This window comes from Propithecus coquereli, unplaced genomic scaffold, assembly GCF_000956105.1.
Source record: "Propithecus coquereli isolate 6110/MARCELLA unplaced genomic scaffold, Pcoq_1.0 Scaffold68, whole genome shotgun sequence".
In the NCBI taxonomy this organism is placed as follows: domain Eukaryota; kingdom Metazoa; phylum Chordata; class Mammalia; order Primates; family Indriidae; genus Propithecus; species Propithecus coquereli.
The window spans coordinates 826,589-840,466 of record NW_012152840.1 but is presented as its reverse complement, the minus strand read 5'-3'; the positions used below and the strand labels follow the sequence as shown (position 1 = coordinate 840,466).

At 40.9% G+C, this 13,878-nt stretch overlaps 1 protein-coding gene across 4 annotated transcripts in view; it reads right to left on the bottom strand.

Moving 5' to 3' along the window:
- The window catches only part of TPD52L1 (tumor protein D52-like 1), an 83,648-nt gene extending 72,013 nt beyond the window's left edge, over window positions 1-11,635 (bottom strand). For 3 of the 4 annotated variants that reach the window (XM_012660798.1, XM_012660799.1, XM_012660800.1), the window contains exon 1: window positions 11,399-11,635. In XM_012660798.1, the coding sequence (XP_012516252.1) occupies window positions 11,399-11,417 (19 nt within the window). In that variant the 5' untranslated portion in view covers window positions 11,418-11,635. Of the gene's footprint in view, window positions 1-10,845; window positions 11,116-11,398 lie in introns of those variants that run through there. The other variant, XM_012660801.1, reaches the window with a different exon arrangement.
- Window positions 11,636-13,878: the final 2,243 nt, after the last annotated feature.

The window sequence follows — 13,878 nt, the reverse complement described above, 5'->3', positions numbered from 1 at the left end:
TAAGACTGCTTATTTGTGAGTACAGGGCTTTTCTCCCCTGTGGATGCCAAAAAAACATCTGGAAAGGAGGGGCCAGAGTCTTGGGGTCTTCTCTCAGATGCAAGAGAACCTGTAAAGTGCGTGTGTATAGCACTGCATGATATGATCACCTGCCTTCTGGCTGCTTGTCCCCTTACATCTTCTGCGTGCAAAATCATATTTCAAAAAATTTCTGAATGTGTGCTCTTATTTCTATACAGTCTCTAAATTGTCACAGTGGAAGTTGAAAGTCCTAATCCTCAGAATGTGCTCCCTTTTTTGATGGACAATATGGTGGAGAACAGGCTATGCGAACCTGATAGAGCATCTTATAAACGATAGGAACCATGCCGGATACACACTAGGCCAAGAATAGATAGATATTTTCCTTGCCAGTAATGCCCTTCATGTTTTCAATAAAATATAAGCAATTGGTGAGTGCTAAAAGGGATCAAGATATTCCACCCCAAAATATGCTACTTTGCCATAAGAGTTACTTTGAGCCAAAGGAATTTGAGTTCCTGAAATCCTTTATTTGCCTAGAAGCAGAGCCTCCCAAAAGCATTCAGTTGTCATAAATCCCCTCCCCAGGAGCAATTCTTCCTTCTCTTCTAGACATTGTCACAAACTGTCATATTCCCTATCTATTCTCCTAAGGGCCCATTTATCTTTTTAAAAAAATCATGTGCTCTCCCAATATTACACTTTCTTCATTTCCCTTTTCATTGTAAAAATGGTACATAAACTCTCAAATCTCACCACTCCTTGAGGTATTCCTTTCTTCCTGTGATGCCCTCACGCAAGTAAAACTTAAAAACAAATAACTTTGTAGGCTTTTTTTTCCTGTTAATCTGTTGTCAGTTTAATTCACAGGACCCTAGGCAGTTGGCCTAAAAGGGTAAGGAAAAAGTTCTTCCTCTCCCATAGTGCTTATAAGAGCATTCCAACCATTTAAAATAAACTTTAGCATGGACATCTTGGAACTTCCCATTGGAGTCCTGAGATATCTAAAATGGAATAATAGGGGCCAAGGTCTATATTTTCCTCCTGGCCTATCCTAACTCTTAAGTCAGGGAAACCATCTTTCCATGATGTCTCTATGTAGAAATGAAACTATTTTGGAAACCAAAATGTTGGGAAATATTTATAGGCAATGCTGTTTTTAGTTCTCATTATTGCTGCTCTCAGCTCATTCATGTGTAAGGGGGAAAAAAATCAGTGAAAAACCACAAATATGCAACCGCCAGAGACTTTAAAACTGAGAAATCTGAGAAGATCTCCCACAACCCCCATCCCAAACTGGCTTTTTCTTTTGAATGAATCAGTTCTGCTTCCATGAATATGCTTGGGAGATGGTTAAATGAATAAAACATATTCATGTAAACAAGTAATTATAATACTCATGAGACAATAAAAGGCTTTCTTTTTTTGGGTACTCATTGAAATTAGTACTTTCAGCCAGCATCTAAAGAGTACAGATTTTACTTTCTGGAAATAAGCACACAGATCCTATGAGTTATTTATTTTGAAGTCCTGAGATTACTGGACACAGATGAACACCAAGTGCAATAACACATTCGAACCATTCCATGTTTGAGCTGGCTTTTCCTTGCAACTAGTGATAAAATTTCTATACTGCTCCTAAGAATCACATGTCATGTGACTTTTACAGAATTCTTCATCTTAAATCAATTGTTTCCATGATCCTCGACAAGACGCTCTTGCTATTGATTGAGAAAAGAAATTTCTAATTAGAAGAAAAAATGTATTTTGCGATTTCCAAGGAGTTGAAAGGGAGTCTATATTTTAGATATATGTCAGAGAAAAAGCACTTTGTATAAGATACAAATAATCGTAGGTAAGTTTGGAGATGAGGTGTAACATACACATGCGTTTTCAGTATATGGTACACGATCTGGCTACAGCAAGTGCCAGATTCTTGGCTTTTGAGAAAGAAGCAATATGACTAAGGGTATTCTTGGAGATTTCTGGTTTTATTCTGGGAATTTCACTTCCTCTGCATCAAAATGCAGCACTTATAAACGGTTCATACTGTGAGAAACTACTTAAGATTCATCTTTCCTTGAGGACCCAAAGCTTTCTTTTAGCCAATTCAAATTCATTAGAATGTTCTGCAGCTGTCTCTGGCACATTAACAACGATTTCTAATCTAATGCATATATTTTCAATAAATTACAGTTTATTTCTTAAGGATTCAATGAAAAGTACAATGATAGACTTGAAAAATTCACATTTTGGGGTCATCTTTTATGCATTCTTAACTGCAAAGTAACTCAGTAAATTTAAGAGGTGGCTTCAAGGTGTTGCTGGGGAGCATTCCAGAACAGCAGTAGTGGTGAATGTCTGCATACATGGAGAGCAAATCAGCTGATGACTGAGGCAGGTGCCCTCTTTTCTTCACTTGCCACAGTAAGCCATAAAAATTTAACACAGAGATTATTAGAGTAGCTTGAGGACAAATCCTCTGACTGTCCATTTCTTTCAACAATTTTATTAGGTATTTTCCTAAAGTACGTATCGTGCTGATATGCTTGGGAGATGGTTAAATAAATAAAACATATTCATGTAAACAAGTAATTCTAATACTTAGAAGACAAAAAAAGCTTTCTTTCTTTCTTTTGGGGGAGGGGTACTCATTGAAATCAGTCCTTTCAGCCAGCATCTAAAGAATAAATATTCTAATTTCTGGAAACAAGCACACGGATCGTATGACTTTTATTTATTTTCAAGTCCTGAGATTACTGAATACGGATGAACACCAAGTGGAATAACATATTTGAACCATATTTGAACTGACTTTTCCTTAAGCTGGTTGTAAAATTCTACACTGGCTCTAAGAATCACGACATGTGACTTTTATAGAATTCTCATCTTGAAAACCAAACTAAAATAGCAAGCTGTTGATAAATGGGCATCTCCCCACTTATCATATCATGAGGCTTGTTCTTAAAGATCTCAGGTACACTGAGTTCCATTCATATTCCCAGACCTAGACCCTGGCCACATATGGAATGAACAGTGCAATTAAACCCCGCCCTTTTAAAACCCCTTTGACCATACAGAATACAAAGCAAAATCATTACTTGTAACTTCGCACACTATTTATGCATACCAATGTAAGGAGATGCTATAGAATGGTAACTAAAATCCAAAGGTATGAAGTCAAACTCCCTGATTTCAAATCTCAGTTCCAACACTTTCAAGCTGTATGAGCTGGAGAAAGTTGTGTAACTACTCTGTCATTCAGTTTTCTCGTGTGTAAAATAAAAATAACATTATCTTCCTTGTGAGTTCGTTGTACTTATTAAATAACATGTTTATTAAAAGTGCATAGCATGATATCTGGCATTTAAAAAAACTACTAAAAATATTGTCATCATCTCCCTAAACATGAATTAGCTCTAGTTAGCACTCTAGCACTCTAAAAATCCCATTGGGATGGAAACACATCATCTCATCAGTTCTATGTGCTATTACCTACAGGGATGGCTCTCAACTCTTCTTTGCTACCCTCCTGAAAAGATGATCCAAGTCAAGCTCATCTTTGTTTCCACTTGGGCACATGTTGCCCAGTACACACTGAGGCACAGTACATTTTAGTTAAGCTCACACTCTGGATTCAAATGAACCTGGAGTTGAATCTTGTCTTCCTCACTTAATTTTTCTGACCTTTAGTTTCCCTGTTTATTGAGTTTTATCAGTTAAAAGTAAGGGTATCTACCTCATGGTGTTATTATAAGGTTTCAGTAAGATAATGCAAAGATTTTGGCATATGCTAATAAAAGCAACAGCAAATATTTATATACTTCTTACCATGTGCTACGCACTGTTTTAAGCGCTTTGTTAAATCCTCATTATAATCCTATGATATCGGAACTATTATCTTCATTTTACATATGTAGAAATCAAGGCCTAGATAGATCAATAACTTGTTCACGGTCATATTATGGTAAGTAACATACCAGAATTAAAATCCATGCAGTTTGCCTTGATTCTGGGAACTTAATCACTATTCCCTATTGCCTCCTAATAGTACATGTTTGTTGAATATTTGCCTTTGCCATTACTACAGTAATCAATAAATATTTGTTGAGATATTTATTTAACAAATCAATATTTGCTGAAGTATTTATTTATTATTTACTATACCTTAGTAAGTAGCAAATCTTATTGTAGGTCATAAAAATGGAATCTTTTGCTTATAAGTTTTTTAAGAAGTATCTCAGATTCTGGCTACCCAATTAAGAAAATAAGATGTGTTGAGATATTTATTTAACAAATCAATATTTGCTGAAGTATTTATTTATTATTTACTATACCTTAGTAAGTAGCAAATCTTATTGTAGGTCACAAAAATGGAATCTTTTGCTTATAAGTTTTTTAAGAAGTATCTCAGATTCTGGCTACCCAATTAAGAAAATAAGATGTATATTAGGAACGGCAATTTGAATGGGTTCCAATATAGTATAATATTTATCATTTGTATGATTAGATTTTAAAAGAATTTTAATTATATCAACAGTACATGATTTGTTCAAAATGACTGACTTCACCTAACATATATATCATTACCTACTTTAAAACTTTTACTTAAAGGGGAAACAAAACTATAAGAGGCAGCTTTGAAGGCAATATGAATAGTCTTAATAATACTCTTAAAAATCATATATCAAAATGTATACCAGTTAGCTTCCACAGTTTGAGGTTTATGATTATATTGCCTGAATCACAATATAAAATTCTAAATATAAAATGCAAAATAATTTTCTTCCTCGGATAGCCTGATGCTTATAATAGAGACATACTTTTTTTTAATGAGCTTCACTTTACTGCACTTTGCAGATACTGCGTTTTTTACAAATCGAAGGTTTGTGGCAGTCCTGCATTGAGCTAGTCTATCAGCATCGTTTTTCCAACAGCGCGTGTTCACGTCGTGTCTGTGTCACATTTGGTAATGCTCACAGTATTTCAAGCGTTTTCATTATTATTACATCTATTACAGTGATCTATGATCAGTGATCTTTCACATTACCATTGTAATTGTTTTGGGGCACCACGAGCTGCACCCATGCCAGACAGCGAACCCAATGGATAAAGGTTCTGTGTGTTCTGACTGTTCCACCAACCAGCTATTCCCCCGTTCCTTTCCTGTCTTTGGGCCTCCCCATTCTCTGTGACACAACACTACTGTGACTAGGTCAATTAATGACTCTACAATAGCCACTAAGTGTTCAAGTGAAAGGAAATGTCATACATCTCTCACTTTAAATCAAAAGCTGGCAATGATTAAGCTTAGTGAGGAAAGCATGTCAAAAGCCAAAATAGGTCGAAAGCCAGGCCTCCTGGGCCAGTCAGCCAAGTTGCAAATGCAAAGAAAAAGTTCTCAAAGGAAATTAAAAGTGCTACTCCAGTGAATACACGAATGATAAGAAAGCGAAACAGCTGTGTTACTAATATGGAGAAAATAGGATTGGTCTGATAGAACAAACTAGCCCCAACATTCCCTAGCCAAAGCCTAATCCAGAGCAAAGCCCTAACTATCCTCAATTCTGTGAAGGCTGAGAGAGGTGAGGAAGCTGCAGCAGAAAAGTTAGAACTGGCAGAGGCTGGTTCAGAAGGTTTAAGGAAAGAAGCTGTCTCTATAACATAAAAGTGCAAGGTAGAGTAGCAAGTGCTGACGTGGAAGCTGCAGCAAGTTATCCAAAAGATCTAGCTAAGGTCGTTGATGAAGGTGGCTACGCCAAACAACAGATTTTCAATGTTGACAAAACAGCCTTATATTGGAAGAAGATGCAGTCTAGGACTTTCACAGCTAGAGAGAAGGCAATACCTGGCTTTAAAGCTTCAAAGCACCAGCTGACTCTTGTTAGGGGCTAATGAAGCGAGTGATTTTAAGTTGAAACCAATACTGATTTATCATCTCAAAACTCCTAGGGTCCTTGAGGATTTAAGTCTTATTATTTAGGAAATACAATTTGTAAGGATATAGCTGACATAGATAGTGATTCCTCTGATGGATCTGGGCAAAGTAATTGAAAACCTCCTGGAAAGCATTCTCATTCTAGATACCATTAAGAACATCCGTGATTCATGAGAGGAGGTTAAAATAGCAACATTAACAGGAGTTTAGAAGTTGATTCCAATCCTTACAGATGACTTTGAAGGGTTCAAGACTTCAGGGGAAGAGGTAACTGCAATCGTGGTGGAGACAGCAAGAGAACTGGAATTAGAAATGCAGCCTGAAGATGGGACTGAATTGCTGCTCTCGCAAGATAAAACTTGAACAGATGAGGAGTTCATTCTTATGGATGAGCAGAGAAAGTGGTTTCTTGAGATGGAATCTACTCCTGGGGAAGATGCTGTGAACATCACTGAAATGACAACAAAGGATTTAGAATATTACATAAACTTAGTTGATAAAGCAGTGGCAGGGTTTGAGAGGAATGACTTTGAAAGAAGTCCTACTGTGGATAACATGGTATCAAACAGCATCACATGCTACAGAGAAATCTTTCATAAAAGGAAGAGTCAACTGATGAGGCAAACTTCATTGTTGTCTTATTTTTAAAAATTGCCACCACTACCCCAACCTTCAGCAACCACCGCTCTGATCAGTCAGCAGCCAGCAACATCGAGGCAAAAGCCTCCACCAGCAAAACAATTATGACTCACAGATGATTATTATTTTTTATCAATAAAGTATTTTTTAATCAAGATAAGTACATTTTCTAGACATAATGTTGTGACACACTTAACAAACTACATCACGGTGTAAACATATGTTTATAATTACTGGAAAACCAGAAAATTTGCATGCCTCACTTTATTGTGATATTCAGTTTATTCTGGAACTGAACTGGTAACCTGGAAGTGAACCTACGATGTCGCCAAGATATGCCTGTATAAAAGACTACACCTGCTGCTATTTGGCAGGGGGAGGAAGGGGTATTTTATAGTTTTGTAACAAAACACCATACTTTGTTTGCAGCGCAAGAATTTGCTTTCCGTGCAATATCAATAAAAAGGATATAATTGTATGCATTTTTCTAGAGCTTCATCCTTTGTTTCATTTTCTCTTCTTATCCTCATTTTCTTTCATCTATTTCTAATTTACATTATCTTGCTGTATTTTATATATCCGTATAAACTGCCCTAAGTCCTTCCTGGAACAAGATAAGAATATATAAATGTCCTGTGAGCAAAGTATAATGTAAGATATATATGGAATTTTCATTTAATGCAATGTGGAAAGACGTAGGATTAATCTGATATTTATTACTTTATGTCATTCATGGACTCCTGAGAATCCTCTTGAGTGGATATCTGAATATAAAAAACAGTTATTATAGTAAACTGAATAATTGTCTCCTAAGATATCAGGTCCTAATTCCTGGAACCTCTAAATGTTACCTTATATGGAAAAAGGGTCTTTGCAGATATAATTAAATTAAAGGTATTGAGACAAGGAGACTATCCTGGATTACGTAGGTAGGCCTTAAATGAAATCACAAGTGTCGTTATGAGAGAGAGGCAGAGGGAGATTTGACACGGACAGAAGAGAAAGCCATGTAACCAGGAAGACAGATTGAGGCGACGTAGCCAAAGAAAGTCGGCAGCCCCCAGAAACCGGAAGAGGCAGAAACAGATTATCTCTCAGAGTCTCCAGGGTGCAGCCCTGCCGACACCTTGACTTCAGCCCAGTGACCATGATTTTGGACTTCTAACCTCCAAAGGATAAGAGAATAATTTCTATTGTTTTAAGCCACCAAGGTTGTGGTAATTTGTTACACCAGCCACAAGAAACTAACACAGTTACTAATTTGAAAAAATATGACTGTTAAAGGGAGAGAAAGTTTTCCTTTTAACATTAAAACATTGGGAAAGGCACAAACAACAAAGTTATTTCCATTTAGAATAATGAAATATTGAAAGGTGGCTTAAAAGGATCAGGAAGTTTTTATTTTGAAGGACTGCCATATGTTTCTGGGAAATGCAACATTCCCAAGCAAATTCCCTCTCTAACATATCAATTGTATTAAAGCGGAATTCTCCAGCACCAGTGGAAGGCACCTGGAATGCTGTCCTCCTGCGGCCTTCTCACCCTACACTGTCCTCCAGCCCCTCCTCACTGACTCACTCCACTCAGAATCCCAGTTCGTGTTTTCCCTCCTACCATCTCCCCAGAATGTCTTCTTGTTTTGCTGGAAGTAATCTATTCTTTCACAAAATCAAAGAACATATCTGCAGAATTTCACTTATGGGCAAGTTTCTAGGACCTGTTGGGGCATTAACTGAGCTGTATGTGTAAATAATGTCCATAGCACCTGGGTGGTCTCCTGGACGGAATAAGGGGACATCTTATCAGCACCTGCCTACTTAACCTTACTCATCTTTGCTTGTCTCTAGATTAAGAGGCAGAAAGATAAGCCATCTCCACTCCAGATAATTCTAAAATAAACTGCACTGAAGGTAGAAACTTACACTTTGAAAATCACAGGACTGTCTTAGTTAGAATCTAAGAGTCAACCATTCATTTAGCCAGAAAAAAAAAGTGTGCCAAGTAGGAAAAAAGTTTCGTTTTTTTTTTTTTTTTTGAGACAGTGTCTCACTGTGTTGCCCGGGCTAGAGTGCCGTGGCGTCATCCTAGCTCACAGCAACCTCAAACTCCTGGGCTCAAGCGATCCTCCTGCCTCAGCCTCCCGAGTAGCTGGGACTACAGGCATGAGCCACCATGCCCGGCTAATTTTTTCTATATATATTTTTTTAGTTGTCCAATTAATTTCTTTCTAATTTTAGTAGAGACGGGGTCTCGCTCTTGCTCAGGCTGGTGTCGAACTCCTGAGCTCAAACAATCCGCCCATCTCGGCCTCCCAGAGTGCTAGGATTACAGGCGTGAGCCACCGTGCCCGGCCGAAAAAAAGTTTTTAATATAAACTATAAACAGTTTGTGAAACATTTTATTCTTAAAGAACTTAATATCTCTGCTACTTAAATGACCAAAAAATGTAAATAAAATAAAGTCTAAAAATGAAAAGCTGAAAATGCTGGGAAACTGAGGATTTAAGAGGTAAGCATCATCCATTTGGTTGTACAAGTAAGAAGCTGGGGTCATCCTCGAGACTGCCTCCTTCACATCATATCCAATTCAAATTATTTTTATTTTTCTTCTTAAGAATTTTTTTAAATCTGTTCACTTTTGTCATATTCATTTGCCTTTTTACTGGTCCTCCCCACCCACAAAGGTCCCATCCAGTCACGACAGGGAGGAGCGCCGAAGGACAGCTGGAGAGGTAGGTAGGAACTTGGGTTTCCCATCTTTCCTCTAAAAGTCCTAGGCTCTGAGTGGGAATGGGGCACTCTCAGCATCGACTCTGCTACTCCTTACATATCTGGCTGTAAACCACACATATTTCCCCTCTGTAGAATGGGAACGAGAACAGTAGCTACCTCCTGACCTCATGAGACTGCCGTGCACATGAAATGAGTCAATAAATGTAACGCACAAAGCACAGGGACAGGGATGCAATAAACAATCTGTGCTCTTTTGATTATCGTATACCAGGGTTTTAGTGTTGCAGGCTCTCCCCGCCCTATGGGGCCCTCTTCCTGGCATTAACACAGTAGCAATTTTACATTTTATTTATCAAGTAGCTATCAAATTAATGTCTGTCTCTTCCTCTCTTGTAAATTTCATGAAGCAGAAATCAGGTCTGTTTTTGCTCTTCCTGGCACAGCGCTTGGCAAAGGAAAGCACTGCAATATTTGTTAAGTAATCTCGGAAGTAAAGCAAACCAGTAAAGCAAACCAGTGGCACCAGTGGTTTCCAATCTGTAGTTTCAGAGGTCCTCAGAATTTGGATGAACGTTTCCTATCTGCTGTAGTTCTTTTCCTACCTCACTGAATAATATTACAGAATCACCAGAGAAGCTTTCAAATATACCCATGCCCAGGCCCCAGCGATTCCAATTTGTTTGGGATGGGATTGGCCAAGGCCAGTATTTAAGACTCCAAATATTTCCAATCTGCAAGACAGGTTGGGAAACTCCAGTGTTGTTCCCACCTGCTTCAGTTCAGGTGTGAAGGCCTCCAACCTGACCTCTGCTTTTGAATTTGACCCCCACCCTTGGTTAAATTCTCCTTTCCTATTTACATAATGGAGGAAAAATATTGGAAGCGGCAGCTTTATGGGCAGGATCTTGGCTGACAGAACGAAAGAACGAGCATGGTTCGTGCTGTTCACTTGTAATCCTGGCAGAAAATCTGTTGGGTGACTCCAAGCCAGTGCATTCGCCAAACCGTTCTCATTCAGGACGCTTCTGCCCCTAGAGGGCGAGCACATAGGGTCATGAACTTCTTTTTTTTTTTTTTTTTTTTTGCCTTTTTTAACAGGCTTTTATTTATATTAAAAGCGATCAGAGAATTTCCTACAGTACAGAAGACAGGTGGAGATGATTGCTTTAAAGGACCAACTCCGGGATCCATCCGTTCTGGGCGTTGTTCCCAAGGTGGATTCCTGAGTCAATTTCCATCCTACCTGTCTGTCACTCGCTCCACGTCTGCCCACCTCTGCCCCTTTCCACAGTCCGTTTACACCCATTCTCGAACGATTCCGTTGGGATTCCCCAACCCTGGTCCTAGTGTTCCCCAAGATACGAGACCGCCCTTCCTGAAGCCGCCGCGGGCTCCTCGAGCGGGCGGCACCAGGAGCGGGGTGCAGGGACGGGGCCGCCACACTGCGGCGGCCGGGGACCCCGCGCGCCTGGGGAGGCAGCGGTCGCCCCCCGATCGCGGGAAACCCGGACACACGTGCAGATCTGCTGGGGCTCGGGGGCCGGGAACGCTCGCCTCGCTGCGGAAGGCCGGTCCCCGCGCGGGGAGCCCCTCGCGCAGCCGGGAGACCCGGGTATCTCCGGAGCCACCACCTCGGCCGGTCCCCCTCCCCCCACTGCTCAACTTGGAAGCCTCAAGATGCAAGTCCGCAGCCCCCGGTGAAAGGAGTCGCGTTTCCTCCCCACTCCCCAAGGAAAAGGGAACGAAATGCGGATTCCGGACCCGGCACAACAGGTCCTTCGCGCACCCGCGAGGCTGGGAGGTGTGCGGCGACGCGGCGGAAAGGGCTAGAGCGTTCCGTGGGCGCATCTTCTGCGAAGGGACCTCTCCACTTACTGACCCCCAGACCCACAGCAGATCCTGAGTTCGGGGAGCGGGCATTATCCTGAAGGAGCGGGTAGGAGTGGAGTTCCTGACGCGTAGGATGGCACCAGTCCCTTCGGTCCGACAGCAAAGTTAGGTGATGCGGGAAAATCGCCGTTATGCGCGGCCCCGGACCCGACCCTTGGGGCCATCGGCGACCACTCACCTTGTGCCTGCGCCTCCATGGTGGCCGACTTCGAACTGAGCGCGGCGGGGACGCCCCGGTGCTTCGCACAGCAGATGGCAGCGGTGCCCAGGCTCGGAACGCAGCTGGCCCCGCCGCTCGCTCCCCCTCCCGGCACGCGTGTCGCGAGCGCTGCGTGGAGGGGGTGGGGGACCGCAGGCGGCCACCACTGGCCTCTTCTGGTTACCTCCGCCCCTTCCAGTCCACCTGGCCCAAACCGAGCTGGAAAGAGCTCGCCGCTGGGCGCCACCTGCCGGCCGCTCTGCGCAGCAGGCGGAAGGCATCCCCTCCAGGCGCTGCACAAGCACGCCTCGGAGATATTGCGGGTTCGTTTCAGATCACTGCAATAAAGCGAGTCGCACGAATTTTTAGTTTCCCAGTAAATATACAAAAGTTACGTTTACACTATACTGTAGTCTATTAAGTGTGCAATAGCGTTATGTCTAAAAAAGGTGCAAATGTGCATGCTTTAATCAAAAATGCTTTTTTTGCTATAAATTGCTAAGGAGTAGTAATCTTTTTGCCGGTGGAAGGTCTTGGCTGAATGTTGATGGCTACTGATTGATCAGGATGGCGGTTGGTGAAAGTTGGGGTGCAGCTGGCTCTTCCTTTCAGGCAAGATTTCTCTGTGATGTGCGATGCTATTTGATACCATTTCATCCACAGTAGAACTTCTTTTAAAATTGGAACTTATTTTATCAAGCTTTGCCACTACTTTATCAATTAAGTTTATGTAATATTATAAGTCCTTTGTTGTCACTTCAACAACGTTCACAGCATCTTCCCCAGGAGAAGCTTCCATCTCAAGAAACTACTTTCTTGTTCATCCACAAGAAGCAACTCCTCATCTGATCAAGTTTGATCATGCAATCGCAGCAATTCAGTTACATCTTCAGTCTCCACTTCTAATTCCAGTTCTCTTGCTATTTCCACCACATCTATAGTTACGTCCTCCACTGAAGTCTCGAACTCCTCCAAGTCATCATGAGGGTTGGAATCAACTTCTTCTAAACACCTGTTAATGTTGATATTTTGACCTCCCCACATGAATCATTAAGAATATTCTTAATGGCATCTCCAATGGTGACTACTTTCCAGAAGTTTCCAATTACTTTGCCCAGATCCATCAGAGGATGTTATAGCCTTATGAAATATATTTCCTAAATAATGAGACTCGAAGGTCAAAATTACTCCTTGATCCATAGGCTGCAGAATGGATGCTGTGTTAGCAGGCATGAAAACAACGTTAGTCTTCTCGTACATCTCCATTAGAGCTCTTGGGTGACCAGGTACATTGTCAATGAGCAGTACTATTTTGAAAGGAATCTTTACTTCTGAGCAGTAAGTCTCAAAAGTTAACTTAAATATTCAATAAACCATGCTGTGAACAGATGTACAATCATCCAGGTTTTGTTGTTCTATTTGTAGAGTATAGGCAGAGTAGATTTACCATAATTCGTCAGGGTCTTAGGGTTTTCAGAATGGTAAATGAGCATTGGCTTTAACTTAAAATCACCAGCTGCATTAGCCCCTAACAAAAGAATCAGCTGGTCCTTTGAAGCTTTGAAGCCAGGTATTGACTTCTCCTCTCTAGTTATGAAAGACGCCTTATGGCATCTTCTTCCAAGATAAGGCTGTTTCATCTACATTGGAAATCTATTGTGCAGTATAGCCACCTTCATCAATTATCTTAGCTAGATCTTTTGGATAACTTGCTGCAGTTTCTACATCAGCATTTGCTACTTCACCTTGTACTTTTATGTTATGAATATGGCTTCTTTCCTAAAATCTCATGAACCACCCTCTACTGGCTTCCAACTTTTCTTCTGCAGCTTCCTCACCTCTCTCAGCCTTCATAGCATTAAGGATAGTTAGGACCTTGCTCTGGATTAGGCTTTGGCTTCAGGGAATGTTGTGATTGGTCTGATCTTCTATCCAGACCACTCAAACTTTCTCTGTATCATCAATAAAGCTGTTTTGCTTTCTTATCATTCTTTTTTTTTTTTTTTTTTTGGAGACAGAGTCTCACTCTGTTGCCCTGGCCAGAGTGAGTGCCATGGCGTTAGCCTAGCTCACAGCAACCTCAAACTCCTGGGCTCAAGCGATCCTTCTGCCTCAGCCTCCCGAGTAGCTGGGACTACAGGCATGAGCCACCATGCCCGGCTAATTTTTTCTATATATATTTTTAGTTGTCCAGCTACTTTCCTTCTATTTTTTTTAGTAGAGACGGGAACTCCTGAGCTCAAACAATCCACCCGCCTCGGCCTCCCAGAGTGCTAGGATTACAGGTGTGAGCCACTGCGCCTGGCCTTTATCATGCAAAGTTAGGTTCCTGCAAACCTTGGTTCCAATATTTTTGTCAATACATAACCTTGTTTTATGTACGTGTTTATTTAAAGACCTTACTTAATGTATATGGCTGCTTCATTAACATTGAGCTCATAGCCAACAGTACTGTAACT